At 44.4% G+C, this 18382-nt stretch overlaps 1 protein-coding gene across 1 annotated transcript; it reads right to left on the reverse strand.

Moving 5' to 3' along the window:
* Window positions 1-1146: 1146 nt before the first annotated feature.
* On the reverse strand, window positions 1147-15644 carry LOC138373340 (mucin-2-like). The gene is made up of 3 exons (XM_069339536.1): window positions 14402-15644; window positions 5231-5252; window positions 1147-4683 (listed from the first exon to the last, which is right to left on the reverse strand). Exons 1-3 carry the CDS (start codon window positions 15019-15021, stop codon window positions 1147-1149), a joined length of 4179 nt encoding a protein of 1392 aa, XP_069195637.1. The 5' UTR covers window positions 15022-15644.
* Window positions 15645-18382: the final 2738 nt, after the last annotated feature.

The following is an 18382-nucleotide window of genomic DNA, read 5'->3' on the forward strand; positions in this document are numbered from 1 at the left end:
TCACAAAAATAATTAAAACAATGGCACTGCACTACACTTCACTGTAAAATTGTCACCACACTGAAAATTCGCTTGGCCTCACTGCACAAACAAAATATATAGGATGACTTACCTCAAAATCGTGAAACGTTGTTACTTGACACACAGGAAGGCTTGCTTGGCACATGGAATAGTTCTTAAGAAACACACAGACACTTGACACACTGGTACCTAGGAAGGCAAGGTTAGATTAGCATAGTTAAGTTAAAGTGAGAACAATATTTCCCGGCACAGGCCCCCATAACTCTTTGTTACCTATCGTACGTTACGGCTCGTGACTCTACAGCAGCCAAACTTTAATTACGTCTAGGGATACGACACAACTGCTGTTCTCAATAGCGAATCACCAGTATAACCCCTTGATAAGTAATGAGCACAAAATAAATCTTCATTAGGACTGAAGAATAGATACACAATCTTATTCACATATATATTAAATAAATCTCAATAGCAAACAGATGATTATATGGTCACAATATATCACATTAAAAATATCACTGTATCTTCCAGACATTAAATTACAATTATAATATATATGGCTATGACAGAACAAAATGTATAACTTAACTCCAAGATGTTATCTCTCTGGTTCCCGTTCAGCTACTGAATAAAATAACGCGGGAGTCAAAAAACATTGCCTTGCCCCGCGAACAATTTGCCAAAGTTACAATATTATTTATTTCAACAATGGAGCAATACATTGTGACAAGAGTAATCTTAAACTAACTTAATGAATAATTAATACATATTGATATACACAAATAAAGTAAGTACTTCTTTACATAGTAATTAAAATATGCATACAGAAGGGAATAATGGCATGCACACCCAGCAACGGACGATCCCACGACAATTTGCCAGATACAGTTCACTCAATTATTATTCACCTCTGTTACCCACTTATGATCACATATAAATCATTAGTTCCCGTGGGAAAACTGATCACACAAAGAAATAAAACAATCATTCCCACGATACGTTGGGCCTAACGCCAACACTGTAACATGAATGTGCATTTGCATAGAACATATAAGTATCTCAATATACATGCTTGTAATTTACATACAATTATAAATGTACATATTAATATATTTACTTACGTATCTATTAGGAGTACGTAACAGCAGGGACACTTACCTTGACAAACACCCTCCTCCTGGGTGTCCGGCAGACTTGCAGCACCACCACCACCAGCACCACCAGCAGCAGGAGAGTTGTGCAGGAGAAACCAATCACGATGATCTCTTGCTCACAGAGACCCGCGCCGCACCACCCAGCCCGGCAGGGAGGGGTGCTGGTCCCAGGAGTCGTGTCATTAATGGTTGTGGGGGTGTCATCAACGGTTGTGGTAGTGTCATCAATGGTTGTTGGGGTGTCATCAACGGTTGTGGTAGTGTCATCAATGGTTGTTGGGGTGTCATCAATGGTTGTGGTAGTGTCATCAATGGTTGTTGGGGTGTCATCAATGGTTGTTGGGGTGTCATCAACGGTTGTGGTAGTGTCATCAATGGTTGTTGGGGTGTCATCAACGGTTGTGGTAGTGTCATCAATGGTTGTTGGGGTGTCATCAATGGTTGTTGGGGTGTCATCAACGGTTGTGGTAGTGTCATCAATGGTTGTTGGGGTGTCATCAACGGTTGTGGTAGTGTCATCAATGGTTGTTGGGGTGTCATCAATGGCTGTGGTAGTGTCATCAATGGTTGTTGGGGTGTCATCAATGGTTGTTGGGGTGTCATCAACGGTTGTGGTAGTGTCATCAATGGTTGTTGGGGTGTCATCAATGGTTGTGGTAGTGTCATCAATGGTTGTTGGGGTGTCATCAATGGTTGTTGGAGTGTCATCAACGGTTGTTGGGGTGTCATCAACGGTTGTGGTAGTGTCATCAATGGTTGTTGGGGTGTCATCAATGGCTGTGGTGCTATTATCAATGGCTGTGGTGCTATTATCAATGGCTGTGGTGCTATTATCAATGGCTGTGGTGCTATTATCAATGGCAGTGGTAGTGTCATCAATGGCTGTGGTGCTATTATCAATGGCAGTGGTAGTGTCATCAATGGCTGTGGTGCTATCATTAATGGCTGTGGTGTCATCAATAGCTGCGGTAGTGTCATCAATGGCTGTGGTGCTATTATCAATGGCTGTGGTAGTGTCATCAATGGCTGTGGTGATATTATCAATGGCTGTGGTAGTGTCATCAATGGCTGTGGTGTCATCAATAGCTGTGGTAGTGTCATCAATGGCTGTGGTGGTCTCAACAATGGCCGTGGTGTCATCAGTGGTTGTGGTGTCATCAATGGTTGTGGTGTCATCAATGGTTGTGGTGTCATCAATGGTTGTGGTGTCATCAATGGTTGTGGTGGTGTCATCAATGGTTGTGGTGTCATCAATGGTTGTGGTGGTGTCATCAATGGTTGTGGTGTCATCAATGGTTGTGGTGGTGTCATCAATGGTTGTGGTGTCATCAATGGTTGTGGTGGTGTCATCAATGGTTGTGGTGGTGTCATCAATGGTTGTGGTGTCATCAATGGTTGTGGTGTCATCAATGGTTGTGGTGGTGTCATCAATGGTTGTGGTGGTGTCATCAATGGTTGTGGTGGTGTCATCAATAGTTGTGGTGGTGTCATCAATGGTTGTGGTGGTGTCATCAATGGCTGTGGTGGTGTCATCAATGGTTGTGGTGTCATCAATGGTTGTGGTGGTGTCATCAATGGTTGTGGTGTCATCAATGGTTGTGGTGTCATCAATGGTTGTGGTGTCATCAATGGTTGTGGTGGTGTCATCAATGGTTGTGGTGTCATCAATGGTTGTGGTGGTGTCATCAATGGTTGTGGTGTCATCAATGGTTGTAGTGTCATCAATGGTTGTGGTGTCATCAATGGTTGTGGTGTCATCAATAGTTGTGGTGGTGTCATCAATGGCTGTGGTAGTGTCATCAATGGTTGTGGTGGTGTCATCAATGGTTGTGGTGGTGTCATCAATGGTTGTGGTGTCATCAATGGTTGTGGTGGTGTCATCAATGGTTGTGGTGTCATCAATGGTTGTGGTGTCATCAATGGTTGTGGTGGTGTCATAAATGGTTGTGGTGGTGTCATCAATGGTTGTGGTGTCATAAATGGTTGTGGTTGTGTCATCAATGGTTGTGGTTGTGTCATCAATGGTTGTGGTGGTGTCATCAATGGTTGTGGTGGTGTCATCAATGGTTGTGGTGTCATCAATGGTTGTGGTGGTGTCATCAATGGTTGTGGTGGTGTCATCAATGTTTGTGGTGTCATCAATGGTTGTGGTGGTGTCATCAATGGTTGTGGTAGTGTCATAAATGGTTGTGGTGTCATAAATAGTTGTGGTGTCATCAATGGTTGTGGTGTCATAAACGGTTGTGGTGTCATAAATGATTGTGGTGGTGTCATCAATGGTTGTGGTGTCATAAATGGTTGTGGTGGCGTCATCAATGGTTGTGGTGTCATAAATGGTTGTGGTGGTGTCATCAATGGTTGTGGTGTCATAAATGGTTGAGGTGGTGTCATCAATGGTTGTGGTGACATCAATGGTTGTGGTGGTGTCAACAATGGTTGTGGTTGTGTTATCAATGGTTGTGGTGTCATCAATGGTTGTGGTGTCATCAATGGTTGTGGTGTCATCAATGGTTGTGGTGTCATAAATGGTTGTGGTGGTGTCATAAATGGTTGTGGTGGTGTCATAAATGGTTGTGGTGGTGTCATAAATGGTTGTGGTGGTGTCATCAACGGCTGTGGTGGTGTCATCAATGGTTGTGGTGTCATCAATGGTTGTGGTGGTGTCATCAATGGTTGTGGTGTCATCAATGGTTGTGGTGTCATAAATGGTTGTGGTTGTGTCATCAATGGTTGTGGTTGTGTCATCAATGGTTGTGGTGGTGTCATCAATGGTTGTGGTGGTGTCATCAATGGTTGTGGTGTCATCAATGGTTGTGGTGGTGTCATCAATGGTTGTGGTGGTGTCATCAATGGTTGTGGTGTCATCAATGGTTGTGGTGGTGTCATCAATGGTTGTGGTAGTGTCATAAATGGTTGTGGTGTCATAAATAGTTGTGGTGTCATCAATGGTTGTGGTGTCATAAACGGTTGTGGTGTCATTAATGATTGTGGTGGTGTCATCAATGGTTGTGGTGTCATAAATGGTTGTGGTGGTGTCATCAATGGTTGTGGTGTCATAAATGGTTGTGGTGGTGTCATCAATGGTTGTGGTTGTGTTATCAATGGTTGTGGTGTCATAAATGGTTGTAGTGTCATCATTGGTTGTGGTGTCATCAATGGTTGTGGTGTCATAAATGGTTGTGGTGGTGTCATAAATGGTTGTGGTGGTGTCATAAATGGTTGTGGTGGTGTCATCAACGGCTGTGGTGGTGTCATCAATGGTTGTGGTGTCATCAATGGTTGTTGTGGTGTCATCAATGGTTGTTGTGGTGTCATCAATGGCTGTGGTGACCGTATCAATGGATGTCATGGCGGCATCATTTGCTGTGGTGGTGTCGGAAATTGCTGTGGTGGAGTCATCAATTGACATGGTGGTGGGCGGCTGGGTGGAGTCATCAGTGAGGACAACAATGGTCTCCACCCCCACAGACGCTCCGTCCCTCCTGCCCGTCCCACAGATGCTGATGCTCACCTGTGGCAAGATAAAGTCTTCTGCAATAAAAACACATCTAGAAGGCTTAATTCCCCTTCTGTATGGCAGTGTAGTCAGGCTGAGAGAGGAAGCTGAGGGCTAAGAGAGCAGGGGCCAGCTTCACGAGAGCACTTACGAACCTGTACATCTTTTCTCAATCTTTGGCGGCTTTGTTTACAATTATTAAACAGTTAATGAGCTCCGAAGCACCAGGAGGCTGTTTATAACAATAACAACAGTTTAATGTGAAGTTTTCATGCTTGTAAACTGTTTAATAAATGTAACCAAAGCCGTCAAAGATTGAGGAAGGATGTACACGTTCGTAAGTGCTTGCGTAAGTGTTTTCGTGAATCTGGCCCCAGGAGTGTCGTGGGTTGATTAGTTATGTAAGCTGGTAGTACTGGGAAGCACTGCGGCTTAGTTTATCATGTACTTGTTATCTAAGGAACAGAGATCATGACTAAGTCAATTCTCTTCTTTTGTCCTCAGATTTGTGATAAGCTTCAGGCCTTCTATGGCCAGTATCCGGGAGCAAGCTTCCACTCACACTATTAACACTGTTTTCAAATCTATGATGTTATACATAAATGGTTGTTCATTTACAATTGGGAAGGTTATGTAAAAGGTACAGAAGGTAAGTTACATAAGAAATACAGTATGTAAGTTACATAAAAAAGTACAGTAGGTAAATTACATAAGTACAGTACGTACGTTACATAAAGAGGTCGCAATAGCTTTACAAGATTGTAAATACTATGCTATGTAGTCTCACAAACCCAATGTACCTTCTTGTATATAAATAAATAAATAAAATAAATAGCAACACAGTACGAAGACAGTGTCCATATCAGAGTCAGAACTTCCGTAACAACTTAAGCAAATCCTTACATCACTGGCTGACTAAACAAGTGTTTAACTATCTGAATCAAACTTACATTTTAGGCATAAAGTGACTGACACCTTTCTGACAATTTGGACGGTGATATATTGTAACCACAAGGTGAGGTTTAACACTAGTGCGGTAAGACATATTAATATATGTCTATCTATCTAATATATCTATCTAATATATGTCTATAAATCTATCAATTATTGTAAAACCTCCTGTATGTATGTACTTTACCTGAATAAGCATTTATTTATTTATTTATTTATTTATTTATTTATTTATTTATTTATTTATTTATTTATTTATTTATTTATTTATTTATTTATTATATATATTGACACAATTTACTTCACAGAATTAGGATGATGATGCACTTATAAGTAGAACTAACACAACTAATTTAACTAATAGAAGTTACAATTACCATAAAGTAATCACACCATGATGCTATATATATTTACACGCCTTCAGCATTCTACATCAACAGATACTGGGACAATCCGGCTCAACATCACTCCAAACACTCTGCTCATATAACATCGATCTGACCTCAGTAGGGCTCAAAATGACTATCAGTAGAGATGTTAGATGTCCAACCCATATAGCTGACTCCCAACCCACTGATCTGACTCCCAACCCACAGATCTGACACCCAACCCACACATCTGACACCTCAACCCACTGATCTGACTCCCAACCCACTGATCTGACACCTCAACCCACTGATCTGACACCTCAACCCACTGATCTGACACCTCAACCCACTGAGCTGACTCCCAACCCACTGATCTGACACCTCAACCCACTGAGCTGACTCCCAACCCACTGATCTGACACCTCAACCCACTGATCTGACACCTCAACCCACTGAGCTGACACTCAACCCACACATCTGACACCCAACCCACACAGCTGACACCCAACCCACACAGCTGACACCCAACCCACACAGCTGACACCCAACCCACACAGCTGACACCCAACCCACACATCTGACACTCAACCCACACAGCTGACACTCAACCCACACATCTGACACCCAACCCACACAGCTGACACCCAACCCACACATCTGACACTCAACCCACACATCTGACACCCAACCCACACATCTGACACTCAACCCACACATCTGACACTCAACCCACACAGCTGACACCCAACCCACACAGCTGACACCCAACCCACACAGCTGACACCCAACCCACACATCTGACACTCAACCCACACATCTGACACCCAACCCACACAGCTGACACCCAACCCACACAGCTGACACCCAACCCACACATCTGACACCCAACCCACACAGCTGACACCCAACCCACACATCTGACACCCAACCCACACAGCTGACACCCAACCCACACAGCTGACACCCAACCCACACAGCTGACACTCAACCCACACATCTGACACCCAACCCACACAGCTGACACCCAACCCACACAGCTGACACTCAACCCACACATCTGACACCCAACCCACACAGCTGACACCCAACCCACACAGCTGACACTCAACCCACACATCTGACACCCAACCCACACAGCTGACACCCAACCCACACAGCTGACACCCAACCCACACATCTGACACTCAACCCACACAGCTGACACCCAACCCACACAGCTGACACCCAACCCACACAGCTGACACCCAACCCACACAGCTGACACCCAACCCACACATCTGACACTCAACCCACACATCTGACACTCAACCCACACATCTGACACCCAACCCACACAGCTGACACTCAACCCACACAGCTGACACTCAACCCACACAGCTGACACCCAACCCACACAGCTGACACTCAACCCACACATCTGACACTCAACCCACACAGCTGACACCCAACCCACACAGCTGACACTCAACCCACACATCTGACACTCAACCCACACAGCTGACACTCAACCCACACAGCTGACACTCAACCCACACAGCTGACACCCAACCCACACATCTGACACCCAACCCACACAGCTGACACCCAACCCACACAGCTGACACTCAACCCACACATCTGACACTCAACCCACACAGCTGACACCCAACCCACACAGCTGACACTCAACCCACACATCTGACACTCAACCCACACAGCTGACACTCAACCCACACAGCTGACACCCAACCCACACAGCTGACACCCAACCCACACAGCTGACACCCAACCCACACATCTGACACTCAACCCACACATCTGACACTCAACCCACACATCTGACACTCAACCCACACATCTGACACCCAACCCACACAGCTGACACTCAACCCACACAGCTGACACTCAACCCACACAGCTGACACCCAACCCACACAGCTGACACCCAACCCACACATCTGACACCCACCCCACACATCTGACACTCAACCCACACAGCTGACACTCAACCCACACAGCTGACACCCAACCCACACATCTGACACTCAACCCACACATCTGACACTCAACCCACACATCTGACACCCAACCCACACATCTGACACCCACCCCACACAGCTGACACTCAACCCACACAGCTGACACCCAACCCACACAGCTGACACTCAACCCACACAGCTGACACTCAACCCACACATCTGACACCCACCCCACACATCTGACACTCAACCCACACGTGTGAAATCACTGCCCAATGTTTTGTTCCTGTACAGTACGTACATGTGTAGGGTACGTACATGTGTACAGTATGTACATGTGTACAGTATGTACATGTGTACAGTATGTACATGTGTACAGTATGTACATGTGTACAGTATGTACATGTGTACAGTATGTACATGTGTACAGTATGTACATGTGTACAGTATGTACATGTGTACAGTATGTACATGTGTACAGTATGTACATGTGTACAGTATGTACATGTGTACAGTATGTACATGTGTACAGTATGTACATGTGTACAGTATGTACATGTGTACAGTATGTACATGTGTACAGTATGTACATGTGTACAGTATGTACATGTGTACAGTATGTACATGTGTACAGTATGTACATGTGTACAGTATGTACATGTGTACAGTATGTACATGTGTACATACTGTACATGTGTACAGTATGTACATGTGTACAGTATGTACATGTGTACATACTGTACATGTGTACATTACATTAGCAACATAAATACAAAACCTTATTTCGGTTTCTCCAAATTTAATAGTACCAAATTCTACTTTCTAATTGTCCATTACGTCAGTAGTGTACTATCTAAAGAGAAGGATGGGCTGGTTTACACACACACACACACTATATATATGTATATATATATATATATATATATATATATATATATATATATATATATATATATATATATATATTATTAAATATGACCGAAAAAGTAAGATTAATAATTCTAACACGAATTTTCTCAATCTTTCGTACATTACGCTTCACTGTTGGAGGTAAATCAAAAATCACTTCTCCAAAATTCATTTTTATTTCTAGTCTGACGCGACACGGGCGTGTTTCGTAAAACTTATTACATTTTCAAAGACTTCACAAATACACAACTGATTAGAACGTATCTCTGATTTTATATCTACATTTGAGTGAGGTGGGAAGGGTGATGTGGCATTAACACAAGACAGAACAAGAGGGGATATTAATAGGGTATTAAAAGTATCAACACAAGACAGAACAGAAACAATGGGTATTGAATAGAAGTGTTTGTAGAAAGCCTATTGGTCCATATTTCTTGATGCTTCTATATTGGAGCGAAGTCTTGAGGTGGGTAGAATATAGTTGTGCAATAATTGGCTGTTGATTGCTGGTGTTGACTTCTTGATGTGTAGTGCCTCGCAAACGTCAAGCCGCCTGCTATCGCTGTATCTATCGATGATTTCTGTGTTGTTTACTAGGATTTCTCTGGCGATGGTTTGGTTATGGGAAGAGATTATATGTTCCTTAATGGAGCCCTGTTGCTTATGCATCGTTAAACGCCTAGAAAGAGATGTTGTTGTCTTGCCTATATACTGGGTTTTTTGGAGCTTACAGTCCCCAAGTGGGCATTTGAAGGCATAGACGACATTAGTCTCTTTTAAAGCGTTCTGTTTTGTGTCTGGAGAGTTTCTCATGAGTAGGCTGGCCGTTTTTCTGGTTTTATAGTAAATCGTCAGTTGTATCCTCTGATTTTTGTCTGTAGGGATAACGTTTCTATTAACAATATCTTTCAGGACCCTTTCCTCCGTTTTATGAGCTGTGGAAAAGAAGTTCCTGTAAAATAGTCTAATAGGGGGTATAGGTGTTGTGTTAGTTGTCTCTTCAGAGGTTGCATGGCTTTTCACTTTCCTTCTTATGATGTCTTCGATGAAACCATTGGAGAAACCGTTATTGACTAGGACCTGCCTTACCCTACAGAGTTCTTCGTCAACTTGCTTCCATTCTGAGCTGTGGCTGAGAGCACGGTCGACGTATGCGTTAACAACACTCCTCTTGTACCTGTCAGGGCAGTCGCTGTTGGCATTTAGGCACATTCCTATGTTTGTTTCCTTAGTGTTGACTGCAGTGTGGAAACCTCCGCCCTTTTCCATGACTGTTACATCTAGAAAAGGCAGCTTCCCATCCTTTTCCGTCTCGTAAGTGAAACGCAGCACGGAACTCTGCTCAAATGCCTCCTTCAGCTTCTGCAGATGTCTGACATCAGGTACCTGTGTAAAAATGTCGTCAACATACCTGCAGTATATGGCCGGTTTCAAGTTCATGTCGACTAAGACTTTTTGCTCGATGGTACCCATGTAGAAGTTTGCAAACAGGACACCTAGGGGAGAACCCATGGCGACCCCATCTACTTGCTTATACATGTGCCCATCCGGGCTCAAGAAGGGTGCCTCTTTAGTACAAGCTTGGAGTAGTTTCCTCAGAATACTTTCTGGCATGTCAAGGGGAGTACAGGCTGGATCACGATACACTCTGTCGGCTATTATTCCGATTGTCTCGTCCACAGGTACGTTGGTAAACAGCGATTCTACGTCCAACGAGGCTCTTATCCCTGTGGCCCGTGTGCCCCGCAGTAAGTCCACAAATTCCTTTGGAGACTTCAGGCTGAAGGCGCAAGGAACATAAGGAGTCAGCAGGCCGTTGAGTCGCTTTGCCAGTCTGTACGTGGGTGTGGGTATCTGGCTAATGATTGGCCGAAGTGGGTTTCCAGGCTTGTGCGTCTTGACATTTCCATACGCATATCCAGGTTTATATTCCCCAATGATCTTTGGCAGGTGGAGTCCGGATTTCTTGGCGTTTACAGTTTCGATCAGTTTGTTGACCTTTGCTTTTAATTCGGCTGTAGTGTCCTTCGTTACCCTTTGGAACTTAGTTTGGTCAGAGAGTATGATGTTCATTTTCGCCAGATATTCGTCTTTTTTAAGATTGACATATATTTGCGACTTGTCACCTCTCCTGACAACTATCTCCTTGTTCTCACGAAGGCTTTTAGCTGCCGCTTTAAGCTCGGGGGACAGTATGGTGCTTCTGTAGTTGCCTCGATTCTTTCCTCCTTCTGCAATAAGTTCTGCTTGTAAGGTATCTTTGGTAGTGACCTTCTTTTGTGTCTCGAGGTCGAATATGTCGTCCAACAGAATTTCCAACTCTACTTTCCGGGCCATTTCACTCGGTCTGGACATAACATGACAGTTTATGCCCAGATTTAGGAGAGTGACTTGGTCCTCAGTGAGGTTAATTCCTGCAAGGTTCAGGAAGCCATCTCTTGGTCGTGGAATTGCCATAGGTCCTCCATATAATGTTGTTAGTTTCTTGATAATCCTTGTTTCAGTGCTGAGGTGATGTTGGTCTGTGAGGATGTCGAGGTGTTGTTCAATGCGGGTACGGATACTATGGTCGATGTTGCTATTTCTCCACTCGTTTGTAGCATGAAGTAGTTGCGTTTTGTTGTCTTTGATTTCATTCTCTGCCTTGTATATCTGATCACGAATCAGACTCTGGCGATATTTTATCGTGAAGGCTTGATTCCTTGCTGCTGGGTACCCGCATTGAACAACACCTCGACATCCTCACAGACCAACATCACCTCAGCACTGAAACAAGGATTATCAAGAAACTAACAACATTATATGGAGGACCTATGGCAATTCCACGACCAAGAGATGGCTTCCTGAACCTTGCAGGAATTAACCTCACTGAGGACCAAGTCACTCTCCTAAATCTGGGCATAAACTGTCATGTTATGTCCAGACCGAGTGAAATGGCCCGGAAAGTAGAGTTGGAAATTCTGTTGGACGACATATTCGACCTCGAGACACAAAAGAAGGTCACTACCAAAGATACCTTACAAGCAGAACTTATTGCAGAAGGAGGAAAGAATCGAGGCAACTACAGAAGCACCATACTGTCCCCCGAGCTTAAAGCGGCAGCTAAAAGCCTTCGTGAGAACAAGGAGATAGTTGTCAGGAGAGGTGACAAGTCGCCAATATATGTCATTCTTAAAAAAGACGAATATCTGGCGAAAATGAACATCATACTCTCTGACCAAACTAAGTTCCAAAGGGTAACGAAGGACACTACAGCCGAATTAAAAGCAAAGGTCAACAAACTGATCGAAACTGTAAACGCCAAGAAATCCGGACTCCACCTGCCAAAGATCATTGGAGAATATAAACCTGGATATGCGTATGGAAATGTCAAGATGCACAAGCCTGGAAACCCACTTCGGCCAATCATTAGCCAGATACCCACACCCACGTACAGACTGGCAAAGCGACTCAACGGCCTGCTGACTCCTTATGTTCCTTGCGCCTTCAGCCTGAAGTCTCCAAAGGAATTTGTGGACTTACTGCGGGGCACACGGGGCACAGGGATAAGAGCCTCGTTGGACGTAGAATCGCTGTTTACCAACGTACCTGTGGACGAGACAATCGGAATGATAGCCGACAGAGTGTATCGTGATCCAGCCTGTACTCCCCTTGACATGCCAGAAAGTATTCTGAGGAAACTACTCCAAGCTTGTACTAAAGAGGCACCCTTCTTGAGCCCGGATGGGCACATGTATAAGCAAGTAGATGGGGTCGCCATGGGTTCTCCCCTAGGTGTCCTGTTTGCAAACTTCTACATGGGTACCATCGAGCAAAAAGTCTTAGTCGACATGAACTTGAAACCGGCCATATACTGCAGGTATGTTGACGACATTTTTACACAGGTACCTGATGTCAGACATCTGCAGAAGCTGAAGGAGGCATTTGAGCAGAGTTCCGTGCTGCGTTTCACTTACGAGACGGAAAAGGATGGGAAGCTGCCTTTTCTAGATGTAACAGTCATGGAAAAGGGCGGAGGTTTCCACACTGCAGTCTACACTAAGGAAACAAACATAGGAATGTGCCTAAATGCCAACAGCGACTGCCCTGACAGGTACAAGAGGAGTGTTGTTAACGCATACGTCGACAGTGCTCTCAGCCACAGCTCAGAATGGAAGCAAGTTGACGAAGAACTCTGTAGGGTAAGGCAGGTCCTAGTCAATAACGGCTTCTCCAATGGTTTCATCGAAGACATCATAAGAAGGAAAGTGAAAAGCCATGCAACCTCTGAAGAGACAACTAACACAACACCTATACCCCCTATTAGACTATTTTACAGGAACTTCTTTTCCACAGCTCATAAAACGGAGGAAAGGGTCCTGAAAGATATTGTTAATAGAAACGTTATCCCTACAGACAAAAATCAGAGGATACAACTGACGATTTACTATAAAACCAGAAAAACGGCCAGCCTACTCATGAGAAACTCTCCAGACACAAAACAGAACGCTTTAAAAGAGACTAATGTCGTCTATGCCTTCAAATGCCCACTTGGGGACTGTAAGCTCCAAAAAACCCAGTATATAGGCAAGACAACAACATCTCTTTCTAGGCGTTTAACGATGCATAAGCAACAGGGCTCCATTAAGGAACATATAATCTCTTCCCATAACCAAACCATCGCCAGAGAAATCCTAGTAAACAACACAGAAATCATCGATAGATACAGCGATAGCAGGCGGCTTGACGTTTGCGAGGCACTACACATCAAGAAGTCAACACCAGCAATCAACAGCCAATTATTGCACAACTATATTCTACCCACCTCAAGACTTCGCTCCAATATAGAAGCATCAAGAAATATGGACCAATAGGCTTTCTACAAACACTTCTATTCAATACCCATTGTTTCTGTTCTGTCTTGTGTTGATACTTTTAATACCCTATTAATATCCCCTCCTGTTCTGTCTTGTGTTAATGCCACATCACCCTTCCCACCTCACTCAAATGTAGATATAAAATCAGAGATACGTTCTAATCAGTTGTGTATTTGTGAAGTCTTTGAAAATGTAATAAGTTTTACGAAACGCGCCCGTGTCGCGTCAGACTAGAAATAAAAATGAATTTTGGAGAAGTGATTTTTGATTTACCTCCAACAGTGAAGCGTAATGTACGAAAGATTGAGAAAATTCGTGTTAGAATTATTAATCTTACTTTTTCGGTCATATTTAATAATATATGTCTACAGGAAAGACTGCTACCAAAATATACTAATATATATATATATATATATATATATATATATATATATATATATATATAGTAGCCAGCCGCTCTACCTATATATCTCGCTTCATGCAGGTCGGCGTTCAATCCCCGACCGTCCAAGTGATTGGGCACCATTCTTTTCCCCCCGTCCCATCCCAAATCCTTATCCTGACTCATTCCAAGGGCCATATAGTCGTAATGGCCTGGCGCTTTCTCCTGACAGTTATACCCCTTCTCTTCTACCTATATGGGTGTATAGTTCGAGGCTGGGCGTGTGCAGGCGAGTGAAGAGCGCTCTACATGTAAGGAAGAGGGTATATACTCACGCTGTTGCTGGGGTCACAGTTGCTGAAGAGCACCGTCTTGTTCCACTTGCCGTTCCTCGCCGGGAACCTGGGCCCATCACACAGGGTCTCCTGCCACGACCAGTTACACCCGCTCGTCATGGTCAGCTCTGAGTCTTGCTGGTCACACCAGTACGAGACGTGGACGCTCAGGCTCCGGTCAAGGGCGACTGTGATGCTCTTCGTGCACGAGTAGTCTGCGCGCCCGAAGAGAAAGGCACCACCGCTGTCCTCGCCCCCTGGGGGAGGAGCCATGTTGTAGGAGGCGTCGACGGAGGTGTAAGCCGTCACCACGAACTTGGTGCCCTCTGTGATCTCTTGGAGGTTTGTGTAGTCGTAGTGCAGGTAGTTGTAGACGCCGGCTGTGTGGCTGGTTACGGTCACCAACACCCACAACATCACCAACACCTTGTTTTCCAAGTGCTCGTAGAAATCTGCCAGATGATGCATAATGGAGAGCATGTTGCAGCAACGTGTCGAGGAGAGAGTAATCTCCGGCAAGAGTGTTAATGGTGACGACCAGGAAGTGTTGGGCTGGTCATAAGCCTCCAGACTTACTGGCCGCAGTGTGAACATTAAGGAGTGAAGTGTTATATAGTGGTGATGGGGTACGAGGGCAGCTCCCTGGCGGATTACTGGGGCTCTCCCACCACAGTTATGACACTGATAAGCAGCTGAGCCCCCTCATAAAAGTTGGCCCTTGAGTGCTCTCGTTGACGGGGTACAAGACCACTGTTTGAGCGCTTTAAGCTCTTCCCGAGAGCTTGTGGACGGTTTATATAACCCAGAGGTGTTGTGTCAGGCCGACCCGGGCGTCCATGTGACGTCATATCCTCTTACAAAAGTAATTCCATTTGATACTGTCATATAAATCCACCGTCCGAACCTGTCCTCTTGTAATTGGTGTACGCAATTATGTTGTCATTTTTGCAACTAATCAGTACAAATTTGACTTCCGTCAAAGACGCATTTTTGTTGTTCAAATTACTTTAGTTAGGACTTATAATCAGGAGTGTTGGAGGAAGGTAGGAACTATGCCGTAGTGTCACGAGTGATTGATATTAACTAACACCTTGTTAGAGTACAAAGTAGACAGGAGACTTGTGCCCCCAAGTGAGCGGGGTTGACTCTAGTGTGCGGGTTTTATGCCTCTATGAAGTTTGTTTTAGGTTTACAGAGGGGGTTTATGCATTTTATAAAGGGGGTTTTATGCCTCTTCAGAGGGTTAATGTCTCAAGTAAGGGGGTTTTATGCCTCTTCAGAGGGTTAATGTCTCAAGTAAGGGGGTTTTATGCCTCTTCAGAGGGTTAATGTCTCAAGTAAGGGGGTTTTACGCCTCTTCAGAGGGTTAATGTCTCAAGTAAGGGGGTTTTATGCCTCTTCAGAGGGTTAATGTCTCAAGTAAGGGGGTTTTACGCCTCTTCAGAGGGTTAATGTCTCAAGTAAGGGGGTTTTACGCCTCTTCAGAGGGTTAATGTCTCAAGTAAGGGGGTTTTACGCCTCTTCAGAGGGTTAATGTCTCAAGTAAGGGGGTTTTATGCCTCTTCAGAGGGTTAATGTCTCAAGTAAGGGGGTTTTATGCCTCTTCAGAGGGTTAATGTCTCAAGTAAGGGGGTTTTACGCCTCTAGTGTTTCTGTAAAGCATCGACGTAGTAGTAACATTTGGTAGTAACAGTCGTAGTGGTATAAGTAGTAGTAGTGGTAGCAGAGTAATAGTAGCTGTGTTAGTAATGGTAAGTGTTACTAACACTTAAGTAGTAAGTGTTAGTAACTTATTAATTTATATATTTATTTATATACAAGAAGGTACATTGAGTTCATGAGAGTACAGAGACTTGAAATTTTCCATTCTTGTCATAGTACTTTAGGATGGAGCCAGTCGGCCGAGCGGACAGCACGCTGGACTTGTGATCCTGTGGTCCTGGGGTCGATCCCAGGCGCCGGCAAGAAACAATGGGCAGAGTTTATTTCACCCTATGCCCTTGTTACCTAGCAGTAAAATAGGTACCTGGGTGTTAGTCAGCTGTCACGGGCTGCTTCCTGGGGGTGGAGGCCAGGTCGAGGACCGGGCCGCGGGGACACTAAAAAGCCCCGAAATCATCTCAAGATAACCTCAAGATAAGATAGTAGTCATAGTACTAGTCATAGTAGTAGTAGTCTTAGTGCTAGTAACAGTAGTAACTGAGAGTGTAGTGATGGGTTTTGTCAGATCATTTAAAAACAAAAATACTTGTTATTATATTATATTCGAGTTGTATGTTACATTGTTGTTACATTGTTGTTACATTATCCACACCTGCCATGAGTCTCCCCGGAGGGAGGGAGGGGGGGGGAGAGCAGTCCTCCTCTCATCTCTTGTCTCTACACACCATTTATGGATTTTTCCAGGAGCTGTGTTATCCTCGGTTGTAAAGTTAATCGTAATAAAGCGAGTGGTGTTCCCTTCCTGTCTCGTTCCTTATCTCGAGCTCCTTACATTCTTCCTTTCTCTCCTCCCTCTTCCTTCCCACAGGATTCCTTCTTTCCATTACGTAATTTTACCCTCTCTCTCCCTCCCTCTCTCTCTCTCTCTCTCTCTCTCTCTCTCTCTCTCTCTCTCTCTCTCTCTCTCTCTCTCTCTCTCTCTCTCTCTCTCTCTCATTTCCCGTCACTCAGTCTTCTCCTCACTGATCCCTGTGAACTTTTCCCAGAACTCAAATAATTTATGAGGAATGAGGAAGCAGTTTCTCCCCCTCAACACACACGAGTCAATGCGTCCACCATTCACTCGCACCAGCACGTAGATACGTCTGTGTTCATTAGTGAGTACAAGGGGGTACCAGCTCGGGTGATACTTGCTAATTTGATACCAGCTCAGGTGATACCTACAGCAACAACAGCACTAACAATAACAACAGCAACAATATATACAGTGGGAGTCAGAAAGTGTGTGATGCTCAACAAGTAACAAGAGCGAGGTCTTCCAGCGAGTAATAAGGGAGCCGGGAGACCTCCGTCAATACCACCACTCATAACCTTCCTGTAATTATCCAATACCTGCAGGTAATGAAGGCGGGTCCCGAGAGCTTTTATATAAATACTCCGGCATGATATAGGCAGAACACTACACATATTTGTTCACATAGGCGGAGACCACGATCATTCGTTTGTACACCAAGTTATTGACTATGTACTCATCACACGCGCGCGCGCACACTCACTCACTCACTCACTCACTCACTCACTCACTCACTCACTCACTAACTCACTCACTCACTCACTCACTCACTCACTCACTCACTCACTCACTCACGCGCGCGCACACACGCACACACACACACACTGTTGACACGAATAGAAGTATACCAGCTGCTCCAGCTGGTTCTATATCTCCACATAGACGCCTTTCATGTATAATCGTCTCAGAGGTTTTTGAGTGAATAAATACAATCAGTCGAGCCTTCTCTCGTCTCTTGTGTTACTGCCAGTTCATCAAGACGGCGATAAAATAGGTTAGTTAGACATGAGCCGCCTCCCTGAGGCCTTGTTACATCTGGTGGCAAACCTTTGAACCTTTTCCAGTTTAGTCTTATCCTTGACTAGATATGGACTCCATGCTGGGGCTGCATACTCCAGGATTGGCCTAACATATGTGGTATACAAAGTTCTGAATGATTCTTTACACAAGTTTCTGAATGCCGTTCGTATGTTGGTCAGCCTGGCATATGCCGCTGATGTTATCCTCTTGATATGGGCTGTGTGTGTGTGTGTGTGTGTGTGTGTGTGTGTGTGTGTGTGTGTGTGTGTGTGTGTGTGTGTGTGTGTGTGTGTGTGTGTGTGTGAGTATATATATGTAATGCACGTATTGCCAAGTATGTTTAATCACATATACATATCTATCACAGTAAATCAACAACGGCCTATAATTTTTTTTTGTTTATCTAAATAATACTATCGG

This window comes from Procambarus clarkii, chromosome 42 (genome assembly GCF_040958095.1).
Source record: "Procambarus clarkii isolate CNS0578487 chromosome 42, FALCON_Pclarkii_2.0, whole genome shotgun sequence".
Lineage (NCBI taxonomy): Eukaryota > Metazoa > Arthropoda > Malacostraca > Decapoda > Cambaridae > Procambarus > Procambarus clarkii.

Coding starts and splice junctions, on each gene's coding strand:
- LOC138373340 (XM_069339536.1), bottom strand. CDS start 15,021: ATGTTCACACTGCGGCCAGTAAGTCTGGAGGCTTATGACCAGCCCAAC. Junction 5,253..14,401: donor ATATACCCTCTTCCTTACAT/GTAGAGCGCTCT, acceptor ATAACATCATAG/ATTTGAAAACAGTGTTAATA. Junction 4,684..5,230: donor TTGAAAACAGTGTTAATAGT/GTGAGTGGAAGC, acceptor ATCTTGCCACAG/GTGAGCATCAGCATCTGTGG.